General features: G+C 38.8%; 1 protein-coding gene and 2 long non-coding RNA genes across 5 annotated transcripts in view; 2 read left to right on the forward strand and 1 right to left on the reverse strand.

Moving 5' to 3' along the window:
* LOC106499756 (uncharacterized) overlaps positions 1-6,369 on the forward strand; it is an 86,619-nt gene extending 80,250 nt beyond the window's left edge. Inside the window, exons 12-14 of the long non-coding RNA XR_001295246.2 lie at positions 3,807-3,897; positions 4,866-5,048; positions 6,207-6,369. This is a non-coding gene — a long non-coding RNA (uncharacterized lncRNA). The remainder of the gene's footprint in view (positions 1-3,806; positions 3,898-4,865; positions 5,049-6,206) is intronic.
* Positions 1-15,472, reverse strand: part of PLPPR4 (phospholipid phosphatase related 4) — a 28,313-nt gene that overhangs the window by 10,654 nt on the left and 2,187 nt on the right. For 2 of the 3 annotated variants that reach the window (XM_067300872.1, XM_067300871.1), the window contains exon 2: positions 2,667-2,852. In XM_067300872.1, the coding sequence (XP_067156973.1) occupies positions 2,667-2,852 (186 nt within the window). Of the gene's footprint in view, positions 1-2,666; positions 2,853-15,472 lie in introns of those variants that run through there. The other variant, XM_013961316.2, reaches the window with a different exon arrangement.
* The window catches only part of LOC136992550 (uncharacterized), a 54,722-nt gene continuing 52,406 nt past the window's right edge, over positions 13,157-15,472 (forward strand). The window contains exon 1 of the long non-coding RNA XR_010884862.1: positions 13,157-13,336. This is a non-coding gene — a long non-coding RNA (uncharacterized lncRNA). The remainder of the gene's footprint in view (positions 13,337-15,472) is intronic.

Raw genomic sequence — 15,472 nt, forward strand, 5'->3', positions numbered from 1 at the left:
TTGTTAAGTTAAATGAAGCGGTTATTCAGAAGACAGTGATTGAATTTAAAGGGCTGAAATATAATTATAACGCAACAAATGCCATCCACTGACAAGTACTTGCTTTTAAAAGATCTGTATCAATATGTAAACATTCACTAATGCAGTTTAGCTGGAGTGGGAGCAGGCGGTAAGGTGGCACTGAAATTGAATGTAAGTGGCATAAGGTTTTGGAAGGACAACTTTTTTTTATTTTATGTGTATAAAGTGCTCAGTGGAATGGTGTTCTTGATCTACAGCTGAAATTTGATGCTTCTAAACTAAAAGAGCAATAATTAGAAAATCTGTCCTCCAAGGCAATATCTTAGTGCTTCTAAGGTGGTTTTAGCTCTCAGCCTCGGCCTCACGCCTAGCAATCCTTAGCAGCTTCTAATTACCTGGCCACCTGATCTTCCTAATTGTTTAATTTGGCCTGGGTTTTAACCAGATCCACAGCAATAGCAGAAGTTCTGTCCTTATGGCCCTCTGAACACACCAAGCAAAAGAGATGATGACTGAAGCCCTAGAGAAGAGCTTAGAATAGAAATAAGGAGGAAACTATAAATGAAAACAAAATATTACTTGCTGGAAATTCTGGAACCAGTCATAAGTTTGCAATTTCAGGGTTGAGTGTTCTTCCTGCTAAATAGTGCAACAACTTGGAAATCTCTAGAGGGCTGAATCCAGGCTATGTTGAAATGAATGGGGCAGTTCTTACCTGCAAGAGGAGATTCACTGTGTCTATCTACAGATGCAGCAGAAAAGTAACATAGACGATGCAAAAAGCTTACAGTGCATTGAGATGCTAAAACATCTGAATTATGAAGAATCTGCTGTAATTACATTAAGTTTGTACACATTAAGAGCCCTAGGCTTGGAAGAAGGGAAATACAATGGACAAGCCTAGTCTAACCCTTTTTTAATAATAATAACTGGATCCACTTCTTTCCCAGAAAAATTGAAGTAGTGAAGGTAGTCTCATTACTACCAATTACTACCAATTATTACCATTACTACCAAGTCAATGATAAGGGATATTTAAGGAATTTTATTAGATGAGAACTACAGTCACTATTATCTGTCTCCATTTGGTCATTTTACAGATGAAACTTTTCCACTAGAAATCATCAGTATTTTAAATTTAAAAAACTGAGAAACTTAAATAGCTTTTTGCCAAACTCTAGGGAATGTCTGGCATAGGGAGAAACACCAGAATGGTAGATTAGCTTGTGTGACAGAGAAGAAAATAGGGAAAGAGCAAGGCCTATGACAAGAGGAAAATTCCGAGGCTGGTATTTCCAAGGAAACAGACTACCACAGTAGGGGAGGCAGTAGGACCGTCTGATACAGTCAGCAGTGACTTTCTCTCAGTATTTGGTGTTGGCTGCAAGCGCCTATATCTGGAGCACTGTAACTCTTAGGTTCTACTTCCTAACCAAGTACAATTTTTAGTCTGACAGTTATGCAAAACCATTCAAAATGTTTTCCAAAGGAACCAAAATCAAACACAGTAAGAAGAGTTCAGTTTAAGAAAAAGAACAAAACATGTTGGTGACTGTAGGGAGGACAGTGATCGATGATTTTCATATGGGTATCACATTTTAGAGATTTTGTAATTGCAAACTGGCCACTGTCACAAAGGAAAAAACTGGTTGAATTCAAGGGAATTTGGTGGAGTTAGCAGCAGGGATGCATTTGTACCTGGCCTTGTGGAGGTGCCTAAGTAAGGAGCACAGTCACTGTGGTCATGGGAGAGCAGAGACCCTTTCCAAAGATTGATTCAGATTTTAGGTGCCTGGAATCACCTGCTGGAGGTGACTTTCTCTTTCCGTTGGCTGAAGAGGAGTGGTGTGAGAATAATGCTCCTAGCTGAGGTGCCTAAAGTCAGGTGCAGTGAATCCCCTCTGGGATATACAAAGGTAAGGTCTTTAGATTTCATTTTAAATTGACACAGCAATTCTAGCAGGGACTATACTTATCTGTATCAGACATTTTATTTCACTTACTATAGTGTCCAAACTGCTCATATTCTGACAGGAAGTTTCTTTTCTGCTGAAATCATGTTCTCCCTTTGGAGGAGTCATTAAATCAGTTTCCTTTTTGCCTGCTCTTAATGGCTGATTAACTCACAATTTAGAAGAGTCCCTGTGCTGTTTTGGAAAGCATAACAGTACTACTGACAAGACCAATATAACTTCTCACTGAAAAAAACTAGCTCTAAAGAAAGTGGCATGTTCAGGGCTGTAAATGGAAGGCTCCCATTTCCAGCAAGATCTTGAATTTATGGTGTATCTCAGAGTATGGAGATGTCCTGTCTGTAAATAGCTCAACTCAATCGAATGTTTGTACAGCATAACAGTGATTAAAACTATTTTGCACACAAGTGTAGATGCCCACAGGGCTGTTTCTCCACTTTAATGCCCACAATCAGGGCACTGTGAGTGGAACAGGTGTTACAGGGAATGTTTTAAGGAGGGTATCTTTTTCTGCTACAAAAGAATAAAAGGTGAGTTTAAAATTCTAAGGAAAGGTAATTAGCCTGGATGATGCTCTGTAGCTTCACTGAAGCCAAAGGAGCTACCTTTCTTTATGCCAGCTGAAGCTCCATTCAAAATCCTTAGTAAGTGACAGTGGCACTTCAAACTTACCGTAATTGAAGGTCCAGCAAAAACCAAACTAAGCAACATCAAGAAGGGAACAGCCTCTTGTGTAGGTTCAATGTATGGCATACTCAGACTCTTGTCGTAGCAATTAAATCCAGAGTGAACTGGCTTGAAGACATCAGTAAGTTCAAGAAAATAGAGGCTAACAACAGAAGATGCCAATATTGGCAACTAGGAAGAGAAGAAAGCAACAAATTACTTTTCAGAAATGGAATAGCAATGCTTTTGCAAAGACAACAAAGTCTATTAATCTCTGCGAAGTTTGTTATTTATGTCTCATTGCTGCTTGTTATATCCATTTTACCATCTTTAAATAATTAATTCTGTAGATACATGATACTACTGAGTTGATATCAAGTACCCCTGTTGTCAACTGAGCTAGTCAAAATACCTGATCCAATCTTCAACCCACATAATTTAGCCTTTTTATCTATGAATCATTCATGGGCAGACTCTGATTTTTTTTTTCAAATGGAAGTCTGAGGCCTGCAGTCTCCCATGCAGGGCCATGGCGCTCTGCTGTTCATCATCATCCTTTGTTTGGGCCTTTAGCAGTTCTCTGTCATATATATGACAGTGTTTGTACCCAAGCCAACTGGATTTAAATTTCAAAGTAACATTTAATGAAAAAAAACTATCCAGGGCTTCTCTGGAATCTACGTTATATGTGATAATATAGTGTATTGCCTTCCCCTGTTCATTTTTGTAATTCTGTCAAAAAAGCAAAAAACTCTGGCAAGATTCAGTCTGCATGGAACCACGATGATTATGGTTCACAATTCTTTTATCTTCTAGGTATTTAGTGATTTTACCCTTTGCAATTACTTCCATTAATTTATTAAGAGAGAAGTTAGCCCCTCTGGGGATGAATTCACCCCAGCTTGTCACCAGCTCCAGAAAGCACAGATTGTGCCAACAGGTCTCTGTGGAAGGAAGTCGTTCAAGGGAAACAACAGCAAAGGAGGCCTTCGGCGGCCACCGGTTTACAAGAGAGTAGACAAGGCAGCGCTGCCCCCGTGTGTAGCGGGGCATTCAGGGAGAACCAGTAGCTTATGATAGTTCCCTGCATCCTCTTACCGAATGTCTAGTAAATTCTCAAATCAGTTTTTGTTTTTTATTTCCCAGAGTCCTCACTGAAGAAGGCCACATTACAGTCACTGCCTGCTTCTCCACTGGGATGCAATGACTCCCTTCCTATGTCCCTGCTGCAGTGAAGGTACCTATAGATAATGGGATGTTACCTGTCCATCTTCTCCCCCCCCTTTTTTTTAAGATGGCTACCACATTAACTTTTCCTCACTTTTAACTGCAGCTGAAAAGCACAAGCTTGCAACTACTAAATAGACTTGCTTAGATTGATAATATTGTATTATATAATATATGCATTTGTATTATTATTCATAATATATTACAACCTATAATAAACATACACAATATGTAATACAATATATAATGTAAAATATGTATTATATGTTATGAATACTGTATATTATATAATATACATTTATAATATATTAGATTAATTGTATAAAACTTAACTAATTTGAATCATGCTTCCTGCCCATCAGAGGAAGAAGTCAAATTCTTTAGCTGGATGCATTACTTAATACTACTTCTCACTTCATGCTGGATGCAGTCCCTATTGACTGTAATGCATCCATGCACAATCGATCACCGAGGGTAGACTGTTTCTAGTCGTTATATAGAAGTGCAGGGATCCAAGAGGACTTCCCTACTCAGGGAATAATGAAGATTGTTCCTTCTTAATGTCCATGGGTACACTGTGAACTCAGTTGTGGCACTGCCTGCCCTTCTCCCCACAGCTGCACAGAAGCCCTGGAGGTGTCTGGGCCGAGAGGCCTGTCCGAGGGCTGCTAAGGTGCACTGCTGCCCTGGTGCATGGGCAGCTTGGGGAGGGAGGGAGGGAGTCTCCACCATTCCTGCTGGGCACTGAAATTCTGCACAACATTTTAACTTGTGCATATCGCAACTTCACTTCTGCACAGCATTTAACTATTGAGGCATTTGCAACATCTTTTATCATTAATTATCTGAAAGTCATACCTAAATGATTTAGCCAGGGTTCAGATCTCATGGGGCAAAGCCTCTTACAGCAAGACCCAAACCTATTCCAATGAGCTAAATGGACAAGATAAGCAAAGGGTCTGTTACCCTTTTTTTCAGAAATGATGTCCTTTTATCCAGATGTCCCCAAAAGTCCATTTCCTGGGATGGAAACATAAACCAGGAAGACTCATGGGACACTTTGCACTCAGAGCTTCTTCTCCATTGTGTATCCTTCCATTTCTTTAATGACAAGAGAAGAAAACCCTCTCCAGGAAAAAAAGGTCCCTGCCTTACCCACAGGTAATTACTCTGATTATGGTATTCTTAGATAAGCAACTGTTTTAAATGGCAATACTGAACTATCATAAATAGGTCATATTTGAAGTGATATTTCATTGTGAGTTATTAAAATAGAAGATGTGGTTAACTTTGATTTTTAAAAACTTCTGTTTGTGTTAACTAAAATTTTATTGTTAACTATAAAACAAGGAATGACAAAAATTGCATTTCACTGTCTTATGGCTCCTCTGAGCTGTGCACTACATGACTACCATATTATTTCTGGCTATAATTACCCATTCCCCTAAAAGAAAAGAAATAATTCTAAAGGACTGTGAATCCCCAACATAACTGCTTACAATACTAGTGAAGAGGTTTATAGTCAATTTGCTACATACAGTTATGTCAGATTCCACAGTACATTTTTCTTTATACCTTTTAAAAATATAAATATAAAATGCATCTTCAAAAGGCTAAAGAAAAGCAAATCCTTCTACAATCTTCTAAAGATTGTAAGTGGCTATTTAATATATGAATATTTATTGAGTGTTCTGCTTAAGGCAGCAGTAGCTCTATAATTACAGACTTTAGCTCACAACACCTTGAAAATGTCAAATATAATTAGATGGTATATGTGTATTGTTTTAATTACAAAATGGAATAGGAATTTTCCTATTCCTAATTAGAATAATAAACCCGCTGACCTCAGCTTACGTATCTGGACTAATAAGTTTTTATGCTCTTGCTTCCTTAGTTGGCTAATGGAGAAAGATTCTTGTTTAGCCTGTAACTTAGACCTGGAAATGTAGAATCTGACCCATTTGGGTCAAACTCTCTTTGGCTCAGAGACTTTGAATCAGGACCATTAGCAAAGCTGCTGAAAAGTTTTGATTTGGGGTTTATGTATGTACAAAAAGGATTTTTTTTTCTTTTCCTCCTGTTTTTATAACTGTAAGTTGAGAGTCTTTCTTAAGCCACAGGACTGTGTTATTGATAGAATTTACATTGCAAAGATCTTGCTGCATTGAGCTAGGTATTGTCCAAGCATGAGAAAAGATAATCTGTATTCCCAAGGATGAAACAAGGATGAAAATCATCCTCAACAAGGATGGAAATACCTAGAGATCTTGTAAGGAGAACAATAAAAGGCGAAAAGCCTCCGTTTTTTACATATTGCAGGACAAAGCAAAAGAGCATCCATTAGCCCAGGAGTGATTTACCTCTCTGAAGCTATGGGATATGTAACAAATCTTCCTCGCGGCCAAGAGCCACAAGATGTATATCACATACTGCAGATGGCTGAAAGAAGAGACAGCTCTGAGAGCAGTTCAGAGGTGGGAGATAAGGTTATCATCATGCCACTGCTGGACAGGCTGTACTCAGTCCTGGGGCCATTTTGGGACAGTGGCTTTGGCAGTTCATCTTCATGTACTTGTGAGGATTAAGATTATCCAAGAGCCACAGTGGCAGCACAGTTCATTGACAGTCATATGGTATAGCCTACACCTGGGCCATGCTGGGCCTGCTCAGGACTGCGAAATTTCCATATGATTAGTTTTCCATGGCTTTGAATGCATGAAAAGAGGAATCTGTAGACATGTAGCCCAGTAAATACAGTATTGCCATATCTAGTTAATAGGCCACAGACTTTGTACTGAGTTTGCAAGGCCTCAGGACTGAGGATTGTCAAACATGCTTTTTCTGAACTTGTCTTGATCTGCCAGGAGCATGGTTTTTATTTGATTTAGCTGTTAACCGCAATTTTTCTAATGATCAGGAAGCTATGCCTAATTTGTTTTACTTTCCCATATCTTTGTATGGTACAACTCTATGATTTTTATGTAGACAGTAGTAACAACTACTGATTCTGTGTGGAATGAGATATTTGTGACTCTAATGTAATGCAAGAATACAGGCCTGATATGACAGCAGAGGCCTTGCAAATGGAGACAAAGGATGCAGTGTGGAGCAGTACATGCATGAGATGATAAGGGATGGGGCATAAGCTGGCACTGGAGGCCCTAAGACTATAAACAACTCACCACTAGTCAGTTAAAGAAATTCAGACCTGCAGCTGCACAAAACTGATTTTAGGAGTAACAAAGAGTATAAACAAGAAGTATCCAACATATGTAAACCACACCACATATAGTAAATTGGAGTGTAATGTGAACGGGCAGACCAATAATGAAAGAGCAAGGCGTAAAAGCATGTTAGCAAACATAAAAATGAACCCAAGTAAACCCTAGAGTGACAAAGTGATCACCATCACCATCACACTGCTCCCAACAAAGGATCTGGGATGCTAATTTCTTGCTGTACTCCCCTACCAGCCATCAACGTTAGGACCTTGAGGGGCAGAGGAAAGGTGAGTGTAACACTAGAAAAAGGTATAGATACTAAAAAGTGCGTGTATAACAATTTTAGCTATTATTATTGTTGAGACTTCTTCCGTATAGTAATATTCTTTATTTTTTCTTTATTTTCCTGTGATAATTAGACCTGGACTAATAATAATTCTTTGATTAGACTGTCAAGATTTCAATTATACTAACAATAAATTCCTAGCTTTATATATTCCTTTTTTTGCCCAGAACAAGATTTGGGGTATAACAAGCTAAGCAGCTATCATTCTTCACTGTGTGCCATTAGGAGCAGCATTAATTGTCCTCTACTTCTTCAGATACTGATATTACTATTCTTATGACCTCAGGTCTGGCAGGGAGAGGTCAAACCACAGTGGAAAAATCCTGTTACTGGAGTGGATGGAAACCTAAATAGCACAAAGTTGTCCTTTGGACAGCTCAGAATCTGGGTCACTGACTTTTGCCTCTGACCTTCTGCCAGCCACACACCCCGTTGTTCTGAGTGAAACACTGAACCCCTGCTCTGGAGTTAAAATGTAGGACCTTTAACTTTACCATCCCACAGCGTCTCTGCAGAGCCCTACATTTCTAATTCAAGGTGCTCACTCCTCCTGGAGAATTTCCAAATAATCAAAGCTTCCCTAAAACTACATTCTCCCCGCAAGCAACATTTATAGGCAAGTCATTAGCAACCAAATACTGATGGTTTCCTAAATGACACCATGGAGATAGTGAGGCTCAAACCAGAAGAAAGGCAACAAATAAGCCCCCACAATTTCTTTATTATTTTGAAAGAATACACAATCTGGTACACATAAGCATTGCAAAACTCTATAAAAATCATAGCTTCTATAAATTCCCTTTCTCTAAAACTGTACACTGGTAGTTACACATCTGATACTTACATTTGCTAGTAATTAACTAAGCAAAGAATCCGTATTTATCTTCAAGTGAGTAACATAAAATCCATGGGCTCTGTGAGAGTGCAACCATGGAGTGTCGCATACTCAAGTAAAACATCTGAACCTCTGTTTTGCAAGATGCAGTTATGTGACCTCTGTTTTGCTACAATGCAGTACAGGCTTTATCTTTTATCAGTAAACTCATATCTGGATCCTGTGCTGTAAAACACTACTGTTGTATTGCACTGTGTTGGTGGTTACCAGCAGATGGTCTTTAAATATGGGCTACAAAAGTAATTATCCTGGGCTATATTTCACTCAGGCTAAATGAGGTGCCTCTTGTGCAATCACAGTTAAATACTGAAGTCACTGCTCAGTGCATAGGCCAGAATGACTTGAGTGGTTTTCCTGGAGACTGGCTGCAAATACAAAGACTGTGGAATTCGTTTGTTTTACCTGCCTGTATATGAAATAATAAGGTAGGCAGAGAAAGAGAGACAGTATATATGTGTGTGGATGTAGCTTCCAGAGAAAGCCAAGACACAATCTACCAGATGCAGAATAAAGACAGCATGACTAGCCTGCCTGTTGAGAAGGGTTAATGGAAGTCTGATAGGCTATTTGGAGAACAGATTGTTTATATTTGGAAACAATTTTTTTCTTATTTTTAGACTTCGATGGGGAACCAGGGTGGCCAAGTACTGGAGGCCAGGAAACTGTTAGATCCTTAGGCTGTTCTGCAACCCTTCCACAGCAGGCAAGGAGTTCCTGAGCATGGGAGCTGCCTCCTGGTGTTTCTCCTGTCTTCTGGGAATCAGGGAATCTTTGTAAATAATTAAGCAAATAAACAGGACTGCCTCAAAGAGATAGCTAATGAATGCCATCACTTTATCCTCATGGAAACAATTTCAGCCAAGTGCTTGGGAGGACTGTCTATTTAATAATTACGTTGTGTTAGCACTGCAAGGCCATAGCATTGTGATAGAATCTATTAAAATGTATCATAAATGTCAGTCCTCATGCCAAGGAATTCATGGTCTAAAAGAAAAGGCACAACAGATGGATGAGACAAAAAAGAGGCCTGTGGTGGGTTGGAGGAGACAAGGTATTCCTATTCTTAGCCAACTACTAACAGCAATTACAGCTTTCAACCGCTGTAGCTGTTGTCCTGTTACACTCTGCTGTGTGCTTTACTAAAGACAGGAGGAGAGACTGGGAAGAGAACAAGTCTCTTTTATCCGGACAGAAATGAGGTCATTACTATGAGGTCTGAACACCTTTCAGGAATACGGTAAGCAGAAGAAATGGTACCTTTCATACACGACTCTTTTCTATTCCGCCCCTATGAAGTAATATTTGCATTGTGATTATGTGAACATGAATGTTGTATTACATACTTCTCTTGTGAAGATTAGTGGTGAAAAGTTGGCAGGGTTCCTGTTAACTTCAGCAGGGATTTGAGTTCATTCTTGGTTTGGAAAATATTGCTAAATACTTTGAAATATACAAAGACATGGGAATGATACAACCTAACGTAATCACAAACGTTTATGACATTTTGCTAAAAGATGTCTGTAGAAAAGTTAGAGACTGAACTGGAGTGGATTCCAGCAATTATTTTGCCTTGCTGTTATTTTCTTATATCTAAGTAATTATCCAGCCTGGTTATGAAACCTAATGCAAGTGACAGAGAGTTGAAGCATCTAAGTTCTGGGTGCTCTTCAGAGTCTCTGATTAATACAAGATACCAGATTTCTTTCATGCACTGCCATTTGCAAGAATGGGACTTGATTCCAAACTTGCTCTAATGGGACCAGAGTCAGTTCCTGGCAACGTATTTGAAGTAACTTTAAAATGAAAGATTTGATTACAGTATTTACATGCAAGAAATGTTTCTCTCTGATAAACAGTCATGTGCACTAACATACAGGTTACTGATGGATAGCAAAGGCTACAGGTGTCACGCATTTCAGACTGGTCCTATTCCCTTTTTCAAAATGGATATACATTTACTGGAGACAGACCCTGATTTTGCAAATTATTCCATGTGGGGTACACATGGACGCTTGTGCAAGATTGGGCTCCCTTCATGGCAGCAATATTATGCCTTTAAATAGAATTAATTAAAGATGAAAACAAATGTTCCTGCATCTTTTTATTGGACCCTTGGGAGCCAGCTATATTAAACAGATGGAATGTAGCAGGAAGGACAGGAGTATTTGTTTTGCTCTCCTCACTATTAGATCAAATCTGCCTGTTGCAGCAGTAGGGGGATTGTTTGCTTGCTGCTCTGAATTCATTGCTCAGAACTCCATTTGCAGCCATCTTCATGATGAGAAAAAAAAAAAAAAAAGAAAAAAAAATCCAGTTCTGATTCTGTCCAAGCTTGCCCAAATGCTGCCATTTTCTCTTGCTTTCGACAATCTGTGGGCTCTTCCGCAGAGTCCTCACAGCCATACCAGTGCTGGACCCTGCCCTCGGTGAGACTGCTGTGATGAGCTGGGATTAAGACTCAAGTTTATTTGCATTGCAAACTGGGCTATCATGAGGACTTTTAAGAGACAGTACAGGATGGATGTAGAGTGGAGGATCTGCCATCTCCCCCTGCTTGTTTTAAAAGAATAGTCAGGTTTGTAAATATGTTTTTTTTGTTTTAAACTGAATTCTTAAACCCCTCATGCTTGAAAGAGAAGCCATACTCTGCAATTTGGCTCCATGTGAAGGGTTTTTTAACTTTTCTCTCTGAACTCCAGTTCCTGCTTCTTCTTGCACCTTTTCTGGATGCAGGTTTCATCTAGCCTGAGGCTGTAAGGAACTGCTCTTTCCTGTAAAGGATTTTTACCTCACCATTGTCTAAGTTTTGTGGAAACTAACTGCAGAGATATGATGTGATGGTCTTTCTTCTCCCAGATTTAACTCTATTGGGATTCCAAATTTGGAGTTCAAATTAAATCCAGGTGCCATATTAATCTACTATCATTGCCATTTTTGTAGAATTAAATTATCCCTAATTCCAGCATTGATTTTAGAGTTTAATTGAATTGTTCTGCTACTGCCAATTAGACTGTAGCTTTAGAAATACAACAGATACCTTAGTATAACTCCTCAAACCTCTTGATCTTTTGCCAGATCTTAATGGAAAACCTCTTACTATGTGTAAGACCAAAACAATGTAAATGATACATAAGTGATGAAATTCCTATTTATTTCCAGAAATCTCAAACTCATGCTGAATGCTTGATAATCCTAAAAGTGCTTATTTGTTTTCATACCTGTGTATGAAGTAGCAATTACACAGAGAGCAATCAAGAAAATAAAAATGGTTTAACAAAAATATTTTAAGGCAGGAATAATCTAAAAATACTTTTAAGAGATTTCAATTTAATTAAGAACATGTACTTAAATATAAAGCAAACCCTTATGTAGAAATTTTACAACACATGAAAAAATACCATGAACACATTTCTTTTTGCTCTGACTTCAAATATAATTGATGATTATATTAATTATGATTACAATTAATTACAATTAATCTATTAATTGATGAGTAATTATAACTGATAACTAATTATAAACAATGCAGTTAGGGTTTGCACTGACTGTTGATTATGAGATTTCTGCTGTAAGGTTAGGGTGAATCAAGGAAAGTGACATTTCAAAAAGGTGGTTGTTTTCAGGTCAGAGCGTTACCAAATTTCAGCTAGAAATTTACTCAAAACCTATCTGCAGCAGACAAAACTGCTAATCCCTACAAAATTCAATTTATTCTACTCTCCCAAATCCACTGGTTTCCATGCATATGAAAAAACAAACATACCAACCCACCCTGTGGGTTCCAGCCCTTCTCCAGGGGCTTACTCCCATGCTCTTTTGCAATCTCACTATTTGCTAGTTTTCTCTCTCATGACAGCCCGAGGAGAGGTCCTCACTCCTCCCTTTTCATTCCCCTTTTCTGCTTAGCTTTTGCTAAAAGCTGGTAGTGTGTAGGTCGCACAGCTCTTCTGTGCACCTAGAGATGATGGGGAGGATGCAACATTGACGGCTTTGCCAATGAGTGGTGTTAGCTGCTTTGAATGAGCAGCAGCCTTCTCAGGCCCAAGACTGCCCCTTACTGTTTTGGGAGTGGTCTCTAATGCACTGGTATGAATAAAACTGACACCTGTCCTCTATGAGTCAGCCATGGCACAAGGTCAGCTTAATGAGCAGGCTGTTAGGTGTATTTCTCTTCTTCCCCCTCCCTCACACATAGCTGACTCTTTTGAGACAAAAAAGCAATGTATGTGGAAAGTATTACACTACTTCCACAGTCTCCTGCTGCAGTATGGGGATAATTTCAGCTTCTATAGTTTTTTTTCCTAAGACTAATTTAAGCATAACAGAAAAAATACATATAGAAAACTGTGACTACCTTGTGCCTCCAGGAAACAGTGGTGTAGTTTAGCTCTTACACTGGCATGCTAACATCCTGTTCTTAGGAAGACTTAACCCTACAGCCTATTCTCCCCACACTCTTCTTCTAATCACTGAACTCCCCTTGGATAGTCATGTGTCTTGCACTCATGCCTGTACATGACTTGCAGGTAACTAAGTGCATAATTTAAATGTAGTGGGTCATGTGTGGCTGAATAGCTGAAAAAAAATCCAGATGTGTCTGAGAAGTGGCACTCAGCTACCTAGTGATGTGTACAAACATTTGACATTTCAAACCTAGCTCTGTCAGAATATATTAGAAACAAATGGAAATAGAGTGTCTGGTGCTGAGACACAGTGAACACTCTCTACATTGCATTTCTTTCAATGGCAGCTGATGACCTGCTGGAGTCCTGCAACAGTAACAGATCTTTGCTTTCTGCTAGGACCACTGTCATGAGGATTTCAGCTCATCTGTGGACCAACAAAAGTAAGCGGTAAAACCAATACTGAAAGGCATGTTCCCAAACAGTCTGGGCTTGATTAATTCCCATTTGTGCCTTGGAAAGCCCAGGAAGAGAGCTACCTGTATCTGTATGCATGCACCATACACAGGAGTCTAGAGGACAAGGTGAGGAACAAATTTAAATGTGCAGTGGGTGTTCTCTCTGAAATGTATCCTATGTTAGTCCCTGAAAGTTAAGCAACCAACAGATGAAAACTGTGCCACAGGAACAAAACATTCAGAGGCCAGATCTCTACTTAGAGAATAAGCGTATCAAGTGATTCTGACAACACTTGGGCTTTTGCATTCCCACATCCTGGGCAGAAGGTGAAGCATTAGTGCTGCTGAAGTCAAAGGCAAGATTCATAGTGATGTCTGTAAAACCAGGATTTAAACCAAGAGTTTCTGAAGTGGGAGCATGTGGGTGAAGAAGAAAAACACTCATGGATCTTTAATGAGACAGTTGTTTTCCTTCACCAAGAAGAAATGTATCTGTCTGTCCTGCCTCTGCAAGTGTGCCTATTCTCCCAGGAACAGAAAGTACATAAACCTGGGAGTTTTCCAGAACATATTTAAAATGTGAGACATCATGCAAATTTCATCTGTAAGTGAATATATTCATGATATACTCTGAATATGCTGAAGAGAAACAGTCAGGTAACAAACAGCAGAACTTCTTCCAGGAATAGCCAATTTCTCTCTCTCAGAGGCTTGTAGACTTTTTACCATGAAAATGAATTTCCACTAGACCAGAGGGAGTTTGAATTTCCATGGCAAGTTTTGTCTTTCTCAGCTATGAAAATGAAGCTCAGATTATCCACACAGTCTGCAAGATCCTAAAAGCCACAAGCATAATTAGAAATAAGATAGGTTAGACTGCTTGGTAGTGCTGATTACTACACACTTCAGGTGAGCAGTGTGACACAAAAGGCAAGCTAGAACTATTCAGCTCTCAGGAGTGTGCTCTGAATATTTTAAAATAACCTCTAACACGTACTTTTGATACCTAAGATAAATCATCAAGGTTTTACTTTATGAATCATGAAATTGAAAACATGTTATTAGAAATGTGTTATGATGTATTTTGTAATGCTCATTTGTTTGCCTCTGATTGTTTTTGGTTTATGACCCATAAGTATTTTTCAGAAGCTCCATTTCTTCTTTTCATTTTTAATTTCCTTTTTATTTCTACGTCTTCTAAAGCTCTTTACTTTTCCTGTGTAAATGAGGAATAGCTCTAGTGAAAACAGTAATCTTAAGAAGGGCATATTGGTTTTATGCTGTAACTTTGTTATTTAAATCTGTTAGTTTGAATTATTCTTAATTTAGACTGAAATCAAATTCAGGCCCAGAGTATTTCCGTTAAAGTTGACCATCAGTTGGCATGCATGCAGTCCACGTAATTGTATTTCATCCACTCCTGGAAGTTCCTGCCACCAAACATATTTACTAATAAGAGTAGGCTCACTTATAATGTATTCGTAAGGATCGTAATAGTGGAAAAACTCAGTGTCAGGGCTATAAGTATTTGTGTGCTGCTAATTCAAAAGATCAGGTCATTCTAAAGCAGAGAATCTGTCTTTACTAATTCTGTATGCCTAAAATATATCAGTTGCAACTGACTTTTTTTCTTTCCTTAACTGTATAATAACTTTCATTTGTATAACACACACACATAAGTTCATGAAATTAAAAGCTTTAAAATAATGTGCTGTTATATAAATTCAGAGAGCCTTAGTTAAGTTGGCTAAGTTTGGTTTCTAAGCAATTGGCTTTTGTTGGATCTTAGTAGGAACCTACCTCTTGCTTACAAAAGAAATCCCTACAACAGAGTAATGCCAGTCAACCACACAGGGCGACCCCTCCATCCATTACACTTGGGAATTTCTAATGCCAATAAAATTAACTTTGATTAAAAACCTCTTTATGAGGTACAACTCAATCTCTGGTTCTCCTTCAGCCAATCACAGTGGAAGAATCTAAGCCATCATTTCCTTCTTCTGATGCTGCTGAAGTGCTGGTATCCTCCTGTGCTACTAAGCTCTAAGAAAACATTCTCATTAGTCCAGTCAGAATTAGCGCGCATGTGGGTGTATGCAAGGTGGATGTACACAAGAAACACAAGATAAGTGTTTCTCTCCAGATACCATCTGAATTGCTGTCACCCTTTCACCCCATTGACCTGTATCCTCACTTAGAATGCGGGAAATGGGTTCAAATCTTGCTGCTGTCTAATGGGAGAGGACTGATAGCTCACCAAAG

This window comes from Apteryx mantelli, chromosome 8 (assembly GCF_036417845.1).
Source record: "Apteryx mantelli isolate bAptMan1 chromosome 8, bAptMan1.hap1, whole genome shotgun sequence".
NCBI lineage: Eukaryota > Metazoa > Chordata > Aves > Apterygiformes > Apterygidae > Apteryx > Apteryx mantelli.